Source organism: Peromyscus eremicus, chromosome 13 (assembly GCF_949786415.1).
Source record: "Peromyscus eremicus chromosome 13, PerEre_H2_v1, whole genome shotgun sequence".
Classification (NCBI taxonomy): domain Eukaryota; kingdom Metazoa; phylum Chordata; class Mammalia; order Rodentia; family Cricetidae; genus Peromyscus; species Peromyscus eremicus.
In genome coordinates, this window is record NC_081429.1 from 51,480,183 (window position 1) to 51,498,957 (window position 18,775).

Below are 18,775 nucleotides of genomic sequence, written 5' to 3' on the forward strand. Positions count from 1 at the left end.
AGCCCAATAGAATAATGGTCTGTTCTGAATGTCCTGGTGTCTTGTTTACCAGAATTCTCCCGACGCCCTCGTGTTTTCGGGAATAGTTCCATCAGAGCCTAAGCTGATTATAACCAACAAAGAAGAGTTCTTAATCCGATTAGTCACTCTAATTAATAGATAGTAGGGAATATGTATTTGTGCTTTCAAAGTGCTTTTAACAGTGCTGTTAAAACAGTATACGACTCACAGATAATAAGCTAGTTTATAAACTAGCTGACTGTGTGTGAAAACTTGTTGTATTTTTAAGGTTGTAGTGATGTAAGTCAATTTTCAGTCAGATAATAATTAAGTTTGTTTGTTTGTTTGTTTTTTTTGTCCTGCCGATTACATTTGGTTGGGGTCATGAAGTGCTATTCAAGGTGAGTCGGTTTACTATTAGTGTGAAAAATCCTCCTGCAGTGTTTGGTGTTCTGAGAAAATCATGAGTAGAGTGACACATACCGCTACTCCTAGTCTGGGAAGGCCAAGGCAGGGAGGCTGAGTTTGAGGCCTGCATGGACTACATAGTGAGATCCTGTCTCTAGGGGATTCAAAAGTGGGATCTGGGGACTGGCATACACCTATATTGCCAGCCACTTAGTGGAGTCTGGGGACAGGGGCTTACATCTGTAGTGCCAGCCACTTAGTAGAATCTGGGGATAGTGGCTTACATCTGTAGTGCCAGCCACTTAGTGGAGTCTGGGGACAGTGGCTTACATCTATAGTGCCAGCCACATAGTAGAATCTGGGGACAGTGGCTTATACCTGTAGTGCCAGCCACTTACAGGCTGAGGGAGGAGAGCTGCTTGAGCTCAGGAGTTGAAGGACAGCCTGGGTGACAGTCAAACCTTGTCTCAAAATGATGATGATGATGATGATGATGATAATTTTATTTGATTCCTTACTTTGTTCTTCTTAGAATTGAATCTGAATATAGTCTATAAAATTACAGTATCCATTTGCTATCACAGTCTCCTGTGACTGCCATTTTAAAATCGTGTATGGTGTACAGCACTAGATTGCTCTCTGCACCCCCAAAGTCTATCCATCCCTTGACTTGCTGATAGCTCTGTATTACACTGTACTTTTCCTCTTCCCCTTTAGACAGGCTAGCAACTCCAAAATGTTTATTCACTCAATATCTTGCAAGACTGTTAGAAGTAATGCAAAGTGGGACCACCAGGATGGCTTAGTGGGTGAAGGCACCCGCGGCCAAGCCTGACAACCCGAGTTTGATCCCCAGAACCCACATGGTGGAAGGAAAGAATTGATTCCTGCAAGTTATCCTCTGACAGCTACATGCAAGCTGTGGTGTGTACATCACACACATGCGCGCGCGCGCGCGCGCGCACACACACACACACACACACACACACGCACACGCACACACACATGCATACATATATACACAAAATAAATGTTTTTTTTCCTTTGAATAAAAAACCCTACTAGGTTAATTGCAAAGTCACCGGGCAACAGTCTGGAGCAATTGTCTTTGTTAATGATGTGGTGAGTTCTAGACCGCTTTTGTCACGTGGTTCTGTTTTCCTAATGTGAAGCTTCTTCCCCCAACATGCAGCTGGCCCTTTCAGAGTCTTGGCTCACAAATGACACATATCACTCCCATCCAAGTACTGACCAGACTTCACCCTGCTTAGCCTCTGAGGTCGACAAGATCAGGCACTTTCAGTGCTACAGACAGACACATACCACTTCTATTCAAGCCCCTGGCCAGAACCAATCTAGACCCTTACCTCAGCGCAAGGGGCTGGATACTGTCTGGGACCAGGTGGACGTTTCTGGAGCCCACTTTCTAAGTCACAGTTGTAAACATCACTGAGCAACAGTATACTACTGGAACCATGCTGTGGGTGGTGCCAGTTGGCCTTGCCAGTTTCTTACCTTTCATTCCCCTCGTATGTGAATGTTGGTTGGCTCCAGAGAAGAGAGGGAAAGTCTTCCTTACTAGAAGTTCTGTTCAGCTGATTCTCTGCCATTTTTCTTATTGTTCTTTCTGTTTTTTAGATGATATTCCACTTAGCCATCCTAAGAAAAAGAAATCCAGAACGAAAAGCACACTAGGTAAGAAGTTCTGTGTTATGGGGGAATCATAAGTTTTTCCAGAACCTTGCCCATGATCAGCACAACATACAGAGTCAAGGTTCCCGGGCACCAAATCATTAATATGTTGAGGACAGAGAGGCAAGGCCATGGGTGGCCTGGAGAATAACTAGATGCGTTCACAGAATGAAGTATTGTGACTCCCATGTTTAATGTTTACGGTATTGTTGTGCTTTTCAGGTCTTTTGTCCCTAGATAACGTGAGTGTTTTTAACCTCTACTTGGTTCTAGACCTTTGAACACAATAATGGACCTGGGATTCTTAGCTCTCCTAATCTGTGTTAGAGCAAGACCTTGAAGGCAGGCTCATATCACCTGTGTCTTCAGGCTTTAATAACAGCAGGACCATGAACCCCTTTGCCACAGTTACCTAGCTGGTAATCCTGATGGGCTGGTAATCCTGGATGGGCTGGGAATCCTGATGGGCTGGGAATCCTGGATGGGCTGGTAATCCTGAATGGGCTGTTAGTAACTCAGACTCAACACATTGGGAATTCATTACCCTCAATAGTCACTTTTGGTTTTCACTATTTTCCTAGTGGGCTTGGAACCTCAAAGTCACTATTAGCTAATCTCTTCACTCTTTTTTTTTTTTTTTTTTTTTTTTTGGTTTTTCGAGACAGGGTTTCTCTGTGTAGCTTTACGCCTTTCCTGGAACTCACTTGGTAGCCCAGGCTGGCCTCGAACTCACAGAGATTCACCTGGCTCTGCCTCCCGAGTGCTGGGATTAAAGACGTGTGCCACCACCGCCCGGCTAATCTCTTCACTCTTTACTTAACCCTCTCACAAGCCTGAAAGTCTGTGTAGGAATCCCATCCAAGTACTGACCAGACTTCACCCTGCTTAGCCTCTGAGGTCGACAAGATCAGGCACTTTCAGTGCTACAGACAGACACATACCACTTCTATTCAAGCCCCTGGCCAGAACCAATCTAGACCCTTACCTCAGCGCAAGGGGCTGGATACTGTCTGGGACCAGGTGGACGTTTCTGGAGCCCACTTTCTAAGTCACAGTTGTAAACATCACTGAGCAACAGTATACTACTGGAACCATGCTGAGGGTGGTTCCAGTAGTATACTGTTTGAGTTGTAGTATACTTTGAGGTTCCAAGCCCACTAGGAAAATAGTGAAAACCAAAAGTGACTATTGAGGGTAATGAATTCCCAATGTATTGAGTCTGAGTTACTAACAGCCCATTCAGGATTACCAGCCCATCCAGGATTCCCAGCCCATCAGGAATCCTATTCTATGGGTACTGTCTTGTTTCCTTAGAGTATTCTGGGTGTCCCCAAGCAGTGACTTTGTAGTAGTATTTAATCTTTAATGTAATGTCATTTAATTTACTTTGAGCCTTCGTTCCAAACTGTAGAGCAGTTCCACGTACAGTAGTGGCTCGTGGGGCAAGGGTGTTTCCAGAGTGGCTAGCGGTGGCAGGGGGTGTGCTGTTGATGCCGTGGGCTCTGCTAGCTTGTCTTCAGAGAAGGTTCTGTTACTTTCTACCATCATAAAGCCTGGGAGTGTCACTTTCTCTCTAAATCCCTGACGAAACCGCCCCATGCCAGGCTCTACTGTTCATTAGTTCAGTGACTGAAAAGTAACTTGGCCTCCATTTGTGGAACTCCGCCGTGTGTTCCCAGTGCTAGGGGAGCCCAGGCCCCCACGTGGTGTGCAAATGATCTTCCACTCACCGACATCTCGAGCCACAGGTGGCCTTCCTCTAGATGCCAGTGAGGCCAAGAACACTCGCCCTCGTTCTCAGTATATTTTTATTCTTATTTTGTAAGGAATAGCAGTAGGCGAGAGAAGGTAGTTAAGAATGATTCAAATTTCCCAAATTATATTGAAATTCTGTTAGAAGGTTTCATTAAGGGAAAAGCTGGAACTTCTAGATGACCTGTTACCTCCAGTTAATAATTCATCATGATGCCGGGCGGTGGTGGCGCATGCCTGTAATCCCAGCACTTGAGAGGCAGAGGCAGGTGGATCTCTGTGAGTTCGAGGCCAGCTTGGTCTACAGAGCTAGTCCAGGACAGGCTCCAAAGCTACAGAGAAACCCTGTCTTGAAACCCACCCCCGACCCCCCCATCCCCGCCAAAAAAAAATAATTCATCACGCGCTGACTTACTACTGAAGGAAGGAACTGTGGAGGCGGTAGAGTCCTTAGGGCAGGGGACAAGAGTTGTCTATTATGTCATGTAGATGTAACCAGCCGTCTTATTAAATAAGAAACACAGAACCAATGCAAAGAAGAAAGCCAAGAGGTCAGAGCTAAGACCTAAAACCTTACCCTTTCTCCTGCGGTGGTCCTACCTCTCTGAAAGAGAGCTACTTCCTGTGTTAAAGTCTTTATATAGACTTTCGGTTCTGCCTTCTCATTGGTTGTAAACCCAACCACATGACCGCCTCGTCACGGCCTGTCTGTATAGACCTCCAGGTCTTCTATGATTGGTATTTAGATTAAAGGCATTTGTCTCCAATGCTGGCTGTATCCCTGAACACACAGAGACTTACCTAGCTCTGCCTACCAAGTGCTGGGATTACAAGCGTACACCGCCGCCGCCCGGCTTTCCTATGGCTTGCTAATAGCTCTGACCCCTGGGCAACTTTATTTATTAACATACAAATAACATTTTAGTACAAAATAAAATATCACCATAATGTCACGTTGAATTTGCACCTTTTTGAATGCTTTGAATGTTCTGAAGCGATGTCTCCTCCTCTTCATTCTGCCGGCCTTCTTTTTGGCCCTCTCCTCCTCCTCAGCCTTCCTAATCCCACATTTATTTATTTCCCACACAAAGCCCAGAGTTAGAGAGGGGAGGCATGAAGTCTCCAGGGCACAGTTCAGGGAAGAGAAGGTGTTGGTATACAGAGAACACCGTAGGTACCCTTGGCCGTCTTTCTGACTCATGGTCTCTGCCAGGCTGACTGACGCGTTTCCCTCCTGTCTTGCTGTAGCGTCTGCTTCTTCGGAAGGCCTCGCTGAGCCCGTTGTTGACAGGAGCTCTGAGAGCAGTGAGCCGCCAGCCGCCGGGCTCAAGGAGGCCCCAGAGGCTCCTGTCCAGAGGAGGCAGAAGAAGACAAGGCCACCTCCTGGTATGTGAGGAGACCAAGGTTAGACAGTGACCGAAGGTGTGATTTTGAACCTTGTTCCCATAGCTGCGTTCTTTTTTTTTTTCCATTTTTTTTTTTTTTTTTTGGTTTTTCGAGACAGGGTTTCTCTGTGTAGCTTTGTGCCTCTCCTGGAACTCACTTGGTAGCCCAGGCTGGCCTCGAACTCACAGAGATCCGCCTGGCTCTGCCTCCTGAGTGCTGGGATTAAAGGCGTGCGCCACCACCGCCCGGCCATAGCTGCGTTCTTGCTTGCTTTCTTAAAACACCCACCACTTCAGCTCCAGCGACCTCAGGCCTCGTTTCAGGTTCTTTGATCACGTATATGTAGTGTATGAGAGAAGAAGTTAAAAAATTCAGGCCTAAAACAGAAAGCTCAGATCTCAGTGCATGCAAGAATTTAGTAAATAAAGTGGATTTCAGATTAGTGAGATGAATTCTGGATTAACAACAATCGAATTAAACAACAGTGTAGTATGCTTGCTCGTCGGGACGCCAGCCCGCAAATAATGACACGGAGTCTTATGAATTATGAAAGCTTGGCCACTAGCTTAGGCTCATTCCGATGGCTCTTATAACGTAAGCTAACTCATAATTTTATTAATCTACATTCTGCCACATGGCTTTTACCTCTGTCCCATTCTGTGTGTCCAACTCATTCCATCTCTCAATGGCGTTTCCCCTTCCTCTCTCTGCCAGGAAGTCCCACCTATCTCTCCTGCCTAGCTGTTGACCATTGAGCTTCTTATTACACCAATCACAGCAACACATCTTCACACAGTGTACAAATATTCCACAACACGACAGTTACCATTTTTTGAGTATCTGTGACTCGGGCAGTGCTCTCAATGTAAACAAAAATACTGTGTGTGTGTGTGTGTGTGTGTGTGTGTGTGTGCGCGCGCGCGCGCGCGCGCTGCACATCAAGTTAGCAATGCTATTTGCTTTTTCAATTAGAAGATCTAGTGTTAAGCCGGGCGGTGGTGGCGCACGCCTTTAATCCCAGCACTCGGGAGGCAGAGCCAGGCGGATCTCTGTGAGTTCGAGGCCAGCCTGGACTACCAAGTGAGTTCCAGGAAAGGCGCAAAGCTACACAGAGAAACCCTGTCTCGAAAAACCAAAAAAAAAAAAAAAAAAAAAAAAAAAGATCTAGTGTTGATCTGAGCATAGTACATACCTGTAATACCGGCACTCATAAGGCTGAGTGAGGCAGGAGGATTGCAAGGTGTAGGCCAGCTACATAATGAGTTCCAGGCTAACCAAAGCTATAAGGCAAGATCTTGTTTCAAAAAAGACCACGATACAAAAATAAAATCAAAGCTAGAGTTAATGGGAATAAGTACAGTAATACAGTAATAGAAGCATAAATTGCATCAGTCTGTCCAGATGTCTAAGAGTAAGAAACAGCTGTAATAATTGATACAATGAAAGGATATTAGCTTTACAGTAGAAGTGGGTAACCCCCAGAACACTGTGGTTAAATAATCACAATTTATCTAAAAAAGTGTAAAACGAGCACAGGTTAGAAGGATTGTTCAAGTGAAGTAGTGTCCTGGGAAACCATCTGCAAAGTACTGTTGAGTCAACAACAAAGGTTATAAAACAGTATGTATGGGGGGGTGTCTCACTTTCACAAAAATATACTAATGTTGTTATTACTTATTATTAATTTCCTGTGGTTGCTGTAACAAGTTACCATAAACTGGGAGACTTCAAGAAACAGCATTTATTTCTTCATAGTTCTGAAAGATAGAAGTTCAAAATCGAGGTGTCCACAAGGCCACGCTACTTGCAGGGGCTCTAGGGATGGTGCCTTCCTTGCCACTTGGAGCAGCCAGTGTTGTGGGATGATCTTTTTGTACATTGTGAAGATGTGTCTTTGCCAAGGTGCCTTCTGATTGGTTTAATAAAGAGCTGAGTGGCCAATGGCTAGGCAGGAGCGCATAGGCGGGATTTCCGGGCGAGAGAGGAAGAAGAGAGGCAGAGATGCCAGTGAGACCGAGAAGACGTCATGCATATGGTACTAAGGAGAGGCAGCTGGGCCACATGGCAGAACACAGATTAATATAAACAGATCAAATTATAAGAGCTAGTTGAATTAAGTCTAAGCTAAAGGCCAAGCTTTCATAGTTAATAATAAGTCTTTGTGTAGTTATTTGTGAGGTGGTGGTCCAAAGAAAAGTCCGACTACATTGTAGTAATTGTTGACGATCATCAGCATCCCTTGGCTGTGGAAGCATAATGCCAATCTCTGTCCTGTTTCCCTGATTCTCTTTATGTAAGAAACCTGTCATTGGATTTACGGTCCATCCTCACCCAGCATGACATCATTTTAACTTGTTTATATCTACAAATACTCTATTTACAAATAAAGTTATGTTAGCATGTTCTGGGAGTTAGGACTTGCATGTGTGTTTCTGGAACATAATTCAATCCAGAACATAGGTCTAAGCACACATAGACACAGTGAAAACTGGGGATGTTAGCAGTGCTAACAGTGATTAGGTTAAAAAAACAAACAAGAACAAAGCATGTTTTCATTTTTTTCCATGTGAGAATACTTATTACTTTTATAGTAGTTAGAACAGGACAGTAGACTGACTTTGTCAACATAAAACAAAGTGAAGGAGTAACTCTGAGGCTAGTGTGCACTGTTAACACATGTCAGTGTTTTGTTTGAGATAAGGTCTCACTGTGTAGCCCTGGCCAGCCTGGAGTTTACTGTGTAGACCAGGCTGGTCTCAAATTCACAGAGATCTGCCTGTCTCTGCCTTCTGAGCGCTAGGATTAAAAGCGTGCACTACCACACCTGGCTAAGTTTTTCATTAAAAAAATTTTACACTTCTGTACTATAATTTCAAGTTTTAATGTCAACCAATATGGAAAAAAATTTAAGAAACCTAATCCTAGCTGAGTATGTTGTGACATGCATTTAGCAGGCAGTTCTCTGAATTTAAATTAGCGTGGTCTACACAGCAAGTTCCTGGGCAGCTGAGGGTACATAGTGAGACCTTGTCTCAAACACCAGCACTGCCCTTAATAGACAAGAATTGGTCCAACTCATCAAAATCTTCAAGTTCTCTGGTCTCCCAAAAGTAAGGAGACTGTGTTGTTTTTGTTTTTACCTTGTAATCATGCGTCACATCTCATTTTCAGAGTTGGAGACTTCCTTCACTCGAAAGCCATCCAGTCCATCTTCACTACGAAATGAAAATGGCATTGATGTGGAGGCGCCTGCGGAGCCAGTGATTCCAAAACCACGAAGGAAGGCAAAGTAATAGTTACCCATCCTTCTCTCCAGCTCTCCCTAGGAGGTGGTGCCGGTGTTTAATTTAGAGATCTGGAATAGTAGCTCCTCAGTGGGTCTTGGAAAACACTGTATTTGTATATGTCAGGATAAGTGGTATTATAGGAATACAAGCTAAACCAGTGTATGAGAAATTTGAAAAGTATAGAACACCAAAAAAAGAAAAGAATAGTATATGGAAATAGCCTAAGGAGTCATCTCTAAAAAAGCATAAAATGAAGAAGATACTTTCATATGAGTTTCAAAAAGTGAGATAAAGATTAATGATTAAAGACAAGCTACTGTGATTTGTTTCTTTATGTTAATGGAATTGGAACTATTTTGCAATAAGCATAACTATTGTGTTTTAATATAGGAAGTTAAGTCTCATATAATATACAAGAGCATACTTTGTGAAAAATACCCTGGAAGTTACAACATTGATTGTTTGTACTTAAAAATGACTCTATAAACAATAATCAGTTATATTTAGAATTTTATAATTTTAAGTCAGGAGCAATTCTAGTCCAGTCAATGACCGTTTTCTAGATGAGAAAACTGAGATCCACAGAAATGTGGGCAGTTTGAGACTGTACTAGTTCATAACAAATCTGTTTGAGTAAACAGCTTATTTTTACATTCCAAGTTCAGGACTCTTTCCATTACATTCATGGGTAATTTCTTATGTGGGTCTTTAAAAATTCAGGCATAATCTATTTTTTCAAAGATTGTCTCTGATTTCAGGAAAACCCAGCCAGCCGAACTACAGTATGCTAATGAGCTGGGAGTCGAAGATGAAGACATAATTACGGACGAGCAACGCACTCTGGATCAGCACTCGAGGTTCACAGCGCCCACTGGAATTAGCCAGCCCGTCGGCAAAGTGTTTGTGGAGAAAAGCCGTAAGTAATTTCATGTTTTGGAGTACAGTTGCTCTAAATATGGTAGAAGGAAATCTTTAACCTGGAAATTATAGTTCTGATGACCTGACTGAAGGAAATGATAAAAAATATGAATGACAATTGACACACAAAACTGTTATTATGGTATTTTTTTTTCCAGCTGGATTTTATTTATTTTTTGTTGAAAATAGATTTTTTTTTCTATGCAATATGTTTTGATTGCAGTTTCCCCTCCCCCGGGTCAGGTGTTGCCCTTAAGTAGCACCGTCTACCTCCTGTGAGACGGGGCCTCTCATTGGGCTGGAGTCCACTAGCCCAGCCCAGCTGGCCGTCAAGCCCTAGCGATCGATCGTCCTCTTGTCTCTGCTCCTGAATGCCGGGATTCCAAGCATGACAGCAGCTGTCAGGACAGGCATTTCACCAGCTGGCCCATCCCCTCATCCCTTCTTCTTCTAGCCGTGTTACCCAGTCATTCTTATGCTGGTCTCCTTTAGTGTAAAAACTTCCTGTTGAGGAACTGATCATAAAAGGCACACATGGTTCTGTTGGCTATCCAGTAAATTTTTTTTTTTTTGAGAAAATTAGTTATTCTTTCATCCTTTAAAACATCGGAGCAACAGGTTTTGTGAGGGTAATTGAGATGGAATCTTGCCTGCTTCCTGAGGTCAGTTCTGGAAGAAGAACCTTCCTAACCAGTGTAAGTGTGAAGTCTCACTCCTGAATCTCAGGAGAACTTTATGAAATACACTACCTCTTTCCTGCTGATACAGAAGGCTGTGTGCACCCTCCAACATCCTTCCTGCTGATACAGAAGGCTGTGTGCACCCTCCAACATCCTTCCTGCTGATACAGAAGGTGTGCACCCTCCAACATCCTTCCTGTTGATACAGAAGGCTGTGTGCACCCTCCAACATCCTTCCTGCTGATACAGAAGGCTGTGTGCACACTCCAACATCTTTTCTCAAGAATTTTAAAGAATTTTTCAAATAGCTTGCCCTGATATTGTAAACATTTTAAATTTTTTTTTAATTACTTATTTTTAGAAACCTGTTTTTTTAATTTTATGTATATTTTGCCTATGTGTACCACATGTGCTTGCAAAGGTCAGAAGAGGCTATGTAATCCTTGGAACTGGAGCTGTAGGTGGTCGTGAGCCACCACGTGAGTGCTGCGAACTGAACCCAGGTCCTCGGCAAGAGCTCTTAGCCACTGAGCCGTCTCTCTAGTTCCTAACATTTTAATTTTAATATTCCTGAAGTCTCTAAGTTACCTTTATAGACTGTCATGCTAAAGGCTTTTAAATTTAATTATGAGTTGAAAGTTTATTGCTGTATCTCATTAAATACCGTTGACTCTTAAAATTGTCATTTTAACATCAACTTTGGGTTGAGAAGAAAGCTTATTGGCATTGCATTATTATTATTTATTTTTTTTAAAGATGAGGAAATTGTACGTCTAAGCTGCGGAAAGTGAATAAAGAGAGAAAAAAAACCTTACAGTCAAAAAAGATTAAAAAAAAAACAGGAAAAGTTCAGTCTTAGTTTCAGCCCTCCTTTTAACTTTTTTAAGCATGTGTGCTTGTGTGGTTTATATGAATGACATGTGTGTGAGGTCAGAGGACACATTTGTGAGTCAGTTCTGTCCCTCTACCTTTGTTTGGGTCGAGGGACCAAGCTTAGGCCATCAGGCTAGATCTGAGCAGCACCTTTACCTCAGGAGCAGGTCCCGCCCCCCATTTTTTTTCTGCTTTAAGATTTTATTTTGCTTCAGTTAATTCTCTTGTGTTTGTGTATGACTCTGTGTGTGGATATGTGGATGTGTGTGCGAAGACCCGTGGAGGCCAGAGGTGCCGGAGCCCTCGGAACTGGAGCTGCCGTTGGAGCCTGAACAGAGGTCCCTGGAAGAACACTCTTAACTGCCAAGCCATCTCTCCAGCCCTTGGTTGTTCTTGAGACAGATTCTCATGTAGCCCTGGAACCCCTGAACCCGCTGCCAGGGTGACAGGCATGCACTGGTATGCTGGGCCGAGGCTCTCACATGGGTTCTTTCTTGCTAGTCACTGGTAATTGTGTTTGCTCTGCTCTGCTCTCCAGGGAGATTTCAGGCGGCAGATCGTTCGGAGTTGATAAAGACCACAGAAAACATAGATGTGTCGATGGACATGAAGCCATCCTGGACCACCCGGGATGTGGCGCTTTCGGTGCACCGGGCTTTCAGGTGGCCGCTTTTTGTTGATGTTCATTAAGCATATGTTAATTAGATTTCACCATTTAAAACAAAAGGAAAAAGCCATGCCTGTTCCATACTTTAAACAAAATCAACAATTTCCAGTGGTATATAGATTTATTTTTATAGACATTCCACTTGTTCTTTCCATAATATGTTGAATTTTATTTTATGTGAAGAGATTTTAAAAATACTTTAGCTTTCTATTTTAGTGATTGGTGTGTAATTAAACCCTTTTCCGTGCAGGATGATCGGTCTGTTTTCGCATGGCTTCTTGGCTGGCTGTGCTGTGTGGAACATTGTCGTGATCTACGTTCTCGCGGGAGATCAGCTCTCTGACCTTTCCAACCTTCTGCAGCAGTACAAGCCCTTGGCATACCCGTTCCAGAGCCTTCTCTACCTGCTCTTGGCTCTGAGTACTGTTTCAGCGTTTGACAGGTGAGGCTGTTGTGACAGGAGATCATCCTTCTAACTTTGCTTCAGGGAGAAGTGGTGAACAAACCATGTCACTAACTGTGAGTTTTCAAAATAGAGTGATAGGATATCGACGTCATCATTGTTAAACCAGTCTTTGGGTTAGCATGACCGTGTGGCTTCACTGTATCTTCAGAGATCCTGTTTCCAAACGATGTCACCTTCATGAGTACTAGGCTTAGACATTCATCACTTATTTTGGGGAACACAGGTCAACCCATGTTTTAACCATCAGCAGGGCTGGAGAGATGGCCCAGTGGGTCCAGATGCCTGCTGTCAAGCCTGACGTCCTGCGTTTGCTACCCAGGACCCACATGGTGGAAGGAGACAGCCAACTCCTGAGAGCTGTCCTCTACCTCCACATGTACACCATAGCTGGAGGGGTGTGTGTGTGTGTGTGTGTGTGTGTGTGTGTGTGTGTGTGTGTGTATGCATAGCTGTCCACACAAACTAAATAAAATGAAATAAAATCACCCCCCCCCCCCCAAAAAAAATTCCTGCCTATTTACTGTCATCATAGTTTGCTTCTCTGTTTCTGTGATAAAACACTGACCAAAACAACTTGGGGAGGAAAGGGTCTGTTTTATCACACACTTTACTGTTCCCCCATCAGGGGAACCCACAGCAGGAACTCGACAGGGCAGGAACCTGGAGTCATGAACTGAAGCAGAGACCATGGAGGAGTGCTGCTCACTGGCTGGTTCAGCCTGCTTTTTCATACAACCCAGTACCACCTGTCCCAGGATGCCCTCGCCCACATCAATTCTTAATCAAGGAAATGTCCCCATAGACTTGCCTACAGGCCAGTCCTATGGAGGTTATTTTCTCAGTTGAGGCTCCCTCTTCCCAGGTGACTCTAGTTTGTGTAGGTTGACAAAACCAACCAGCACTGTGGCTTGATGGTCTACAGGAAGAGGAGGAAGCTAGTGATTTTTGCAATAATACTAAATAGTCTTCTTGTTGGATATTTGATGTGGCCTTTGCAACAAGGTAGATGCTCTTTCCTGTTAAGTTTAAACTTTAGCTACTTAGAGACCCATGGGCGACGATAGACCCGAGAAGGGAGAAGATTGAAGGGGGAGGTACCAGCCGGACGGTGACAGAGACTTTCCCATTTCGTTCTAGGACGGACTTTGCTAAAACATCAGTAGCCATCCGGAACTTTCTGGCCCTGGAGCCAACGGCTTTAGCTTCCTTCCGTAAGTAATAGTTTACCTTGACAGCTGTTAGGATTGAGGAGTGAGTTATACTGTTGTGTTGAACCAAGAAAAATACTTTACAGAAGTTTTTAATATTATTTCTTTATATGAATCATTACTTTTTAAGCATGTGAAATTGTAATTTAAAACACGGTAGGAGTAATTTTGATAGAGGTTTTTTTTTTTTTTTTGAGGAAGGATCTCTTACATGGCCCAGGCTGGCCTTGGACTTCCTATGTGGTTGAGGATAGCTTTGAACTTCTCATCCTCTTTGCTCTCCTTTGAGTACTGGGACTTGCAAGCATGCCCCGCCATGCCTGGCTTACAAGTGGTTTTCAATAGACGATCATCTAAAGGACTCTCAGAAGTTGAGTTTGTGTGTGAGGGCCTGGGGTTAATGCCCTGCACCAAAAATAACCAAGTTAAATGTGTTGCCCTTCATTACTTATTTGGCCGCTGTCTTTTCCACTTGGCATTAGGCGGACACAGCTGGCCTGGCCTTTTAGTAATAAGTACCACTTATGTATTTCTGGCAATCTACAACACATTTTGTTCTGGGTTACAAGAATTTTATTAAAGCTAGTTTGAGGAGCTCAAGCAAGTCATCCATATTCTTAAAAGATGGTCTAGGTTCCTTCTCGCCAGTTCTGATGATAAGGTAGTGCTCATGTGTTACACTCTGTGCCGTATCCATGCCAAGTAATGAAAAGCTGCCAATTGAAGTTAAGTGAGTTTCTTTTGTGTAGTCATTCGCCAAAGTGTGGATTATTTTCACCTTAAAGAACCTATAAATCCAACATAAACAGAAGGTAATATTATTAGTAATTTGACCTTTTTTCTTCTCAGTGTACTTTGCTGCTCTAATACTGTCTCTGAGTCAGCAAATGACAAGTGACAGAATCCACCTTTACACACCCTCTGTGAATGGAAGCCTCTGGTAAGAATTCACAGTAATGTTAGCAGTTGTTATGGTAGCAGCAGCCACAGAGGAATAATGATACTTCTCCACATTTTCATCCATAGATCACAACCAGCCCACATTTCTGTTTATAATAAACCACAAGAAGAAAATACCTATTCTGTTGGTTAATGGATAATGACCTTTTTATAGCTTACTTTTGCTTTTCTCGACATGTAGTATCAAATAGCCCAGGCTAGCTTCAAACTCCTTATTTAGCTGAGGCTGGCTTTGAACTCCTGATCATATTGCCTGTACCTCCTAAGTGCTATGGTTATAGGCAGAGCCACTATACCCCACTTATACCTGGATTTTTAAAGGAACTGTCTTCTTTTCAAAAATATGTTTTAACTCTTCAAGTCATCATACAGTGGACTGGAGGTGCCCCGTGTCTTTACCCCAGGCGGAACCCTAAGACCACAGAGCAGTGGTATGCAGGTGCCTGGAATAGAGGCCAAGAACTGAGTGGTGCTAGAAGAGACTATGGGGGAACAGGCATTTTCAGACGCGTGGCCAGCTGCTGCTGGGGTTATAGGATGCCGAAATTCCAGTCTGTTTTGAGAGAGTGAATAGGGGTGGCTAAGAGAGAAAGAGAAGATAGTCAATTGAGGAATATTGCCATGGTGTTGTAAGGGAAACTGTCAGGACTCTTGAGGGGAATACCAGCTTTTCATTTATGCTGATCTACAGAGATCTGTTTAGAGTTCAGGTTGGCTTTGAATGCAGGTGTGTGCAGAGGCTTCTTTTGTAGTTGTTTGTTCTGGGAGACTCTTGCTTACCTCATACTTGGTGTTGCTCTGGGAGAGGACTACTTTTTAAAAGTTTATGAAGTAGTTCCATCTGGACCTGTGAACAAGAATGAAGGCATTTCTACTGAGCGCTTGCTTCTCTTCTCCAGGGCAGCGGAAGTCGAGGAACGGATTCTTGGGCCGTGGATCCTCGTGAATTTGGTGGTGGCTCTTCTGGTTGGGTTGTCCTGGCTCTTTCTGTCTTATAGGCCAGCCATGGATCTTAGTGAAGGTATTAAAATAAAAAGATATGAGTATTCTGATAAGTGTTTTCTCCTGATTTTATAAAGTTTCCAGTAATAATTTAATAACAAATACATTTGAAATAAGATATCAGAAGGACAATGAAAATAGCTAGGTCTCAGAATGGTGGAGGAAACAGGGTGGGGGGCCTGGAGAGTTGGAGCCTGGAAACACTTAATGAGGGGCCTTAGCCTTCTGCACATCGGCACGGTGTGCTTTCATGGAATGTCTGGGTATTGCCAAAGCTCTGCTCTCCTTATCCTCAGTCTTCACTTGATGACGTCACGCTTCATCAGTATAACCTCTATCACACAGAAGTGAGTCTCGCTGGCACAGACCCTGTCCATTCTTAGTTTACCTTCAGTGTGCCCAGTGCCCAGTGAAGTCACTGATCTCTAGACCCCAGGCCCTTTTCAGAACACTCAAAGGGAAACTCCCGTTAGCAAACAGCTAGCTCATCAGGAAGAGCTCTGGGAACACTTGGTATTTTACTACACACTGTACCTCCTTGACAGGGCGTCCCCATTTTCATCCATTCACACATGAGCACTGTAGTTACATCATTTCTGCCCACCCCCAACTCTTCCCATGTCCCTCCTTCCACGTTCATGACCTTTTCTTCTATAATTATTTTTGTTACAGATGTAAATGTGTATAAATTATATGCGTATAAATATACAGTCTATTAAGCTTAATTAGCGTTGCCCATATGTACATGTGAACAGATTACACCAAACCAGGATGTGGTTTCCGTGTGTATTTCCTGTGTGGATGCACCGTATTTGTTATAATCCTCTTGTCCCTCTAAATGTCCTGCTGCTTTACCCAGTTTGCTGTCTTGGGCTTTGGGGCTGGGTAGCTGGTTGGTTGTCAAAGTGCTTGTTATGCAGACATGAGGTGCTCCAAGCACCTGTGGAAACCCAGGCACAGCGTTGTGCACCTGCAGTCCCAGCATGGTGAGGGAAGAGGCGGGTGGATCCCTGAGTTCATGGCCAGCCAGCCTCACCAAACTGATGAGCTTTGGTGAGAGACCCTGCCTCAAAAATAATGTGGAGAGCAATAGAGGGAGACAGCCAACATCAGCCTCCAGCTTCTACATGTATGTGCACACATGCACACACTCATATGAACATGTATACACCACACACATTCATACACAAAAACATTGCACATTATATATTTTGCTGGTTTTTTTTTTTTTCTCACAAGGTATGTTTTTTGGCCATTCAAAGATTTTTTTTATTTACTGGTTTATGTCAGAGGACTTTTATTTTCTGTATTCTCAAGGTTTAATTTTTTTTTTATATTTCTTGACATTTTAATAATAAGTAATGTTTCTATGTGGAACAATAGTTTAATTATGAAAATGTCAACTAACAGCACTCTGGAGTGTTGCTGGGACTGACGCTGCATCTGGCTGGTGTGTGCAGGTTCCATATTAATTATAATGAGTATGATTCATAGCAGGAGTTTTAGAAACCTGCTGACTTTTAAGGATGGTAAATTTAAAAAGTGAAAACAAAATGAGAGTAATAACTAGTTTATTGGTCTTTTGAAGATGAAATGGGATAGCATATTAAGGTATTTTAGTAGACACCTAATGTTAGTTCAGAATCCTTCTACTTCTCCCCTGCATTTTAGATTACCTGATAGAATTAGACCTCTGAGCTCTTTAATGATTCTAGACTTCCTAGGCGACTTAATTTTCTTGGTAAGATGTGTTGCATTGTCTTTATTATGGGTATTTTATTTTAAGAGGTTTATAATGAACTTAAAAGTTGAACTTTTAAAAATATAAAACATGTACACTTGCTACTAGCTTAGCATTTAGATAAAAGACTCCCTGAATAAGTTACACTCGAACTTGAGGACTTTGTATTACCATGCATACATGAGTATTTATTAAGCCGGAAAAGTCTTTTTTGAGGAGCTGAGGAAATGTTTAAAGTGTGATATGTTCATTTTCTTCTCCAGAGCTAATGTTCTTCTCTGATGTGGAAGAGTACCCTGAGAAAGGAGTCCAGCCAACTGCATAGTGCCCACCCTCCACCGCAGTAAAGACCCGCACAGTGCCCACCCTCCACCGCAGTAAAGACCCGCACAGTGCCCACCCTCCACCGCAGTAAAGACCCGCACAGTGCCCACCCTCCACCGCAGTAAAGACCCGCACAGTGCCCACCCTCCACCGCAGTAAAGACCCGCACAGTACCCTCTCTCCACCGCAGTAAAGACCCGCACAGTGCCCACTCTCCACTGTAGTAAAGACCCGCATTTCCCCACTTTGTTTTTAAGCATATTTTTATAAGATATGTATATGTGTATTTATAATTGAGCTTTTGTTATATAATGCTGAAATGCGTCTGAAGATTATGAAAAATGTTTCAATTGTATCTGGTCTTTATACCCAACATTAATTTCTATAGTATTGTCACCTAGGTGATACAGGAGATAATGGGCTAAAAAAGCAGGCGAAAGTGTTTGTTTCCTGTTCTCTCAAATTCGATATATGCATAATCATAATCATAATAAAAAGCACCAATCTAAAAAAGCCATAACCTCAGTATTATAGAATAGATATCACGTTTAAATGTAAATTTAGAGAATAGGGTAGAAGGGAAATGCCTTCATTTTGTATTTTTGATGTCTCCTTATTGAACACACTACAGTATAAAATTTGTGTTTTCTGAATCTGGTAAATGTTTGTGTATCATGTAAGAATTACGTTGTAATTTAAATTGAAAGATGCTTTACTTCATGGCAATAAAACAGACATATTTTTGTTTGAAAGTTTTATAAGTTTTATTTTTCCCTTTTAAAATCTGTGCTGGTTCTCTTATCTGGTTGCACATCAGGATCTGTGGGGAGCTTTAGAAAAACAGCTGTAACAGCTAGGCGTAGTGGTGTGTGCCTGTAATCCAGCACCTGGGAAGTAGAGGCAGGAGAGGCAGGAGATTAATGCCACCCTCAGCTACTTAGCAAGCATGAGTCCAGCCTGAGCTACACGAGAAACCATTTCAAAAACCAAAAATCAGCAACAACAAACTCAAACCATGAGCCATGAACTGGCTCAGGCCTGTGATTTGGGGCTAACCTCTGTAGAGTCTCCCCGCTGCCTTTTTACAGTTGATGGATATTACACCTAGGGTCTCATTCTGGTAGGCAGGTGCTCTACCATTGGGCCGCATCCTGTGTTTCTGTTTGTCTGATGAGAAAGGGTCTCGATGAGTATCCCAGGCTGACCTCAGACTCCTGATCCTCCTTCCCAGCCTCTTGAATGCTGAGGTTGCAGGTCCTGCTTCTTGTGAGTCACAAGAAACGTGAGTGGATGTTCACCATCCTCATTCTCAAACTCTGTCAGGTATCTTTAGATTTCTGAGAAATTCCACTCGTGGAGTGGGTTCTGCATGGAAAAAAGCTGTCTGCACACACTTGAAATGCTTCTTCAG

General features: G+C 43.0%; 1 protein-coding gene and 1 long non-coding RNA gene across 3 annotated transcripts in view; one reads left to right on the forward strand and one right to left on the reverse strand.

Moving 5' to 3' along the window:
- LOC131923676 (uncharacterized) overlaps window positions 1-18,775 on the reverse strand; it is a 97,571-nt gene that overhangs the window by 411 nt on the left and 78,385 nt on the right. Inside the window, exons 3-4 of the long non-coding RNA XR_009382653.1 lie at window positions 15,078-15,308; window positions 1,924-2,067 (exon numbers count right to left, since the gene is read on the reverse strand). This is a non-coding gene — a long non-coding RNA (uncharacterized LOC131923676). The remainder of the gene's footprint in view (window positions 1-1,923; window positions 2,068-15,077; window positions 15,309-18,775) is intronic.
- Tmem237 (transmembrane protein 237) lies at window positions 1,589-17,458 on the forward strand. Of its 2 annotated transcripts, XM_059278803.1 has the most exons (10): window positions 1,589-2,103; window positions 5,101-5,238; window positions 8,410-8,527; window positions 9,284-9,441; window positions 11,535-11,658; window positions 11,914-12,105; window positions 13,267-13,340; window positions 14,187-14,277; window positions 15,197-15,318; window positions 17,304-17,458. In XM_059278803.1, the coding sequence occupies exons 1-10, from the start codon at window positions 1,884-1,886 to the stop codon at window positions 17,363-17,365; spliced, it is 1,299 nt and encodes a 432-aa protein (XP_059134786.1). In that variant the 5' UTR covers window positions 1,589-1,883; the 3' UTR covers window positions 17,366-17,458. The 2 variants fall into 2 exon arrangements, with proteins under 2 accessions (XP_059134786.1, XP_059134787.1); XM_059278804.1 differs by lacking the exon at window positions 5,101-5,238.

Coding starts and splice junctions, on each gene's coding strand:
- Tmem237 (XM_059278803.1), top strand. CDS start 1,884: ATGCTGTGGGTGGTGCCAGTTGGCCTTGCCAGTTTCTTACCTTTCATT. Junction 9,442..11,534: donor AGTGTTTGTGGAGAAAAGCC/GTAAGTAATTTC, acceptor TCTGCTCTCCAG/GGAGATTTCAGGCGGCAGAT. Junction 12,106..13,266: donor ACTGTTTCAGCGTTTGACAG/GTGAGGCTGTTG, acceptor ATTTCGTTCTAG/GACGGACTTTGCTAAAACAT.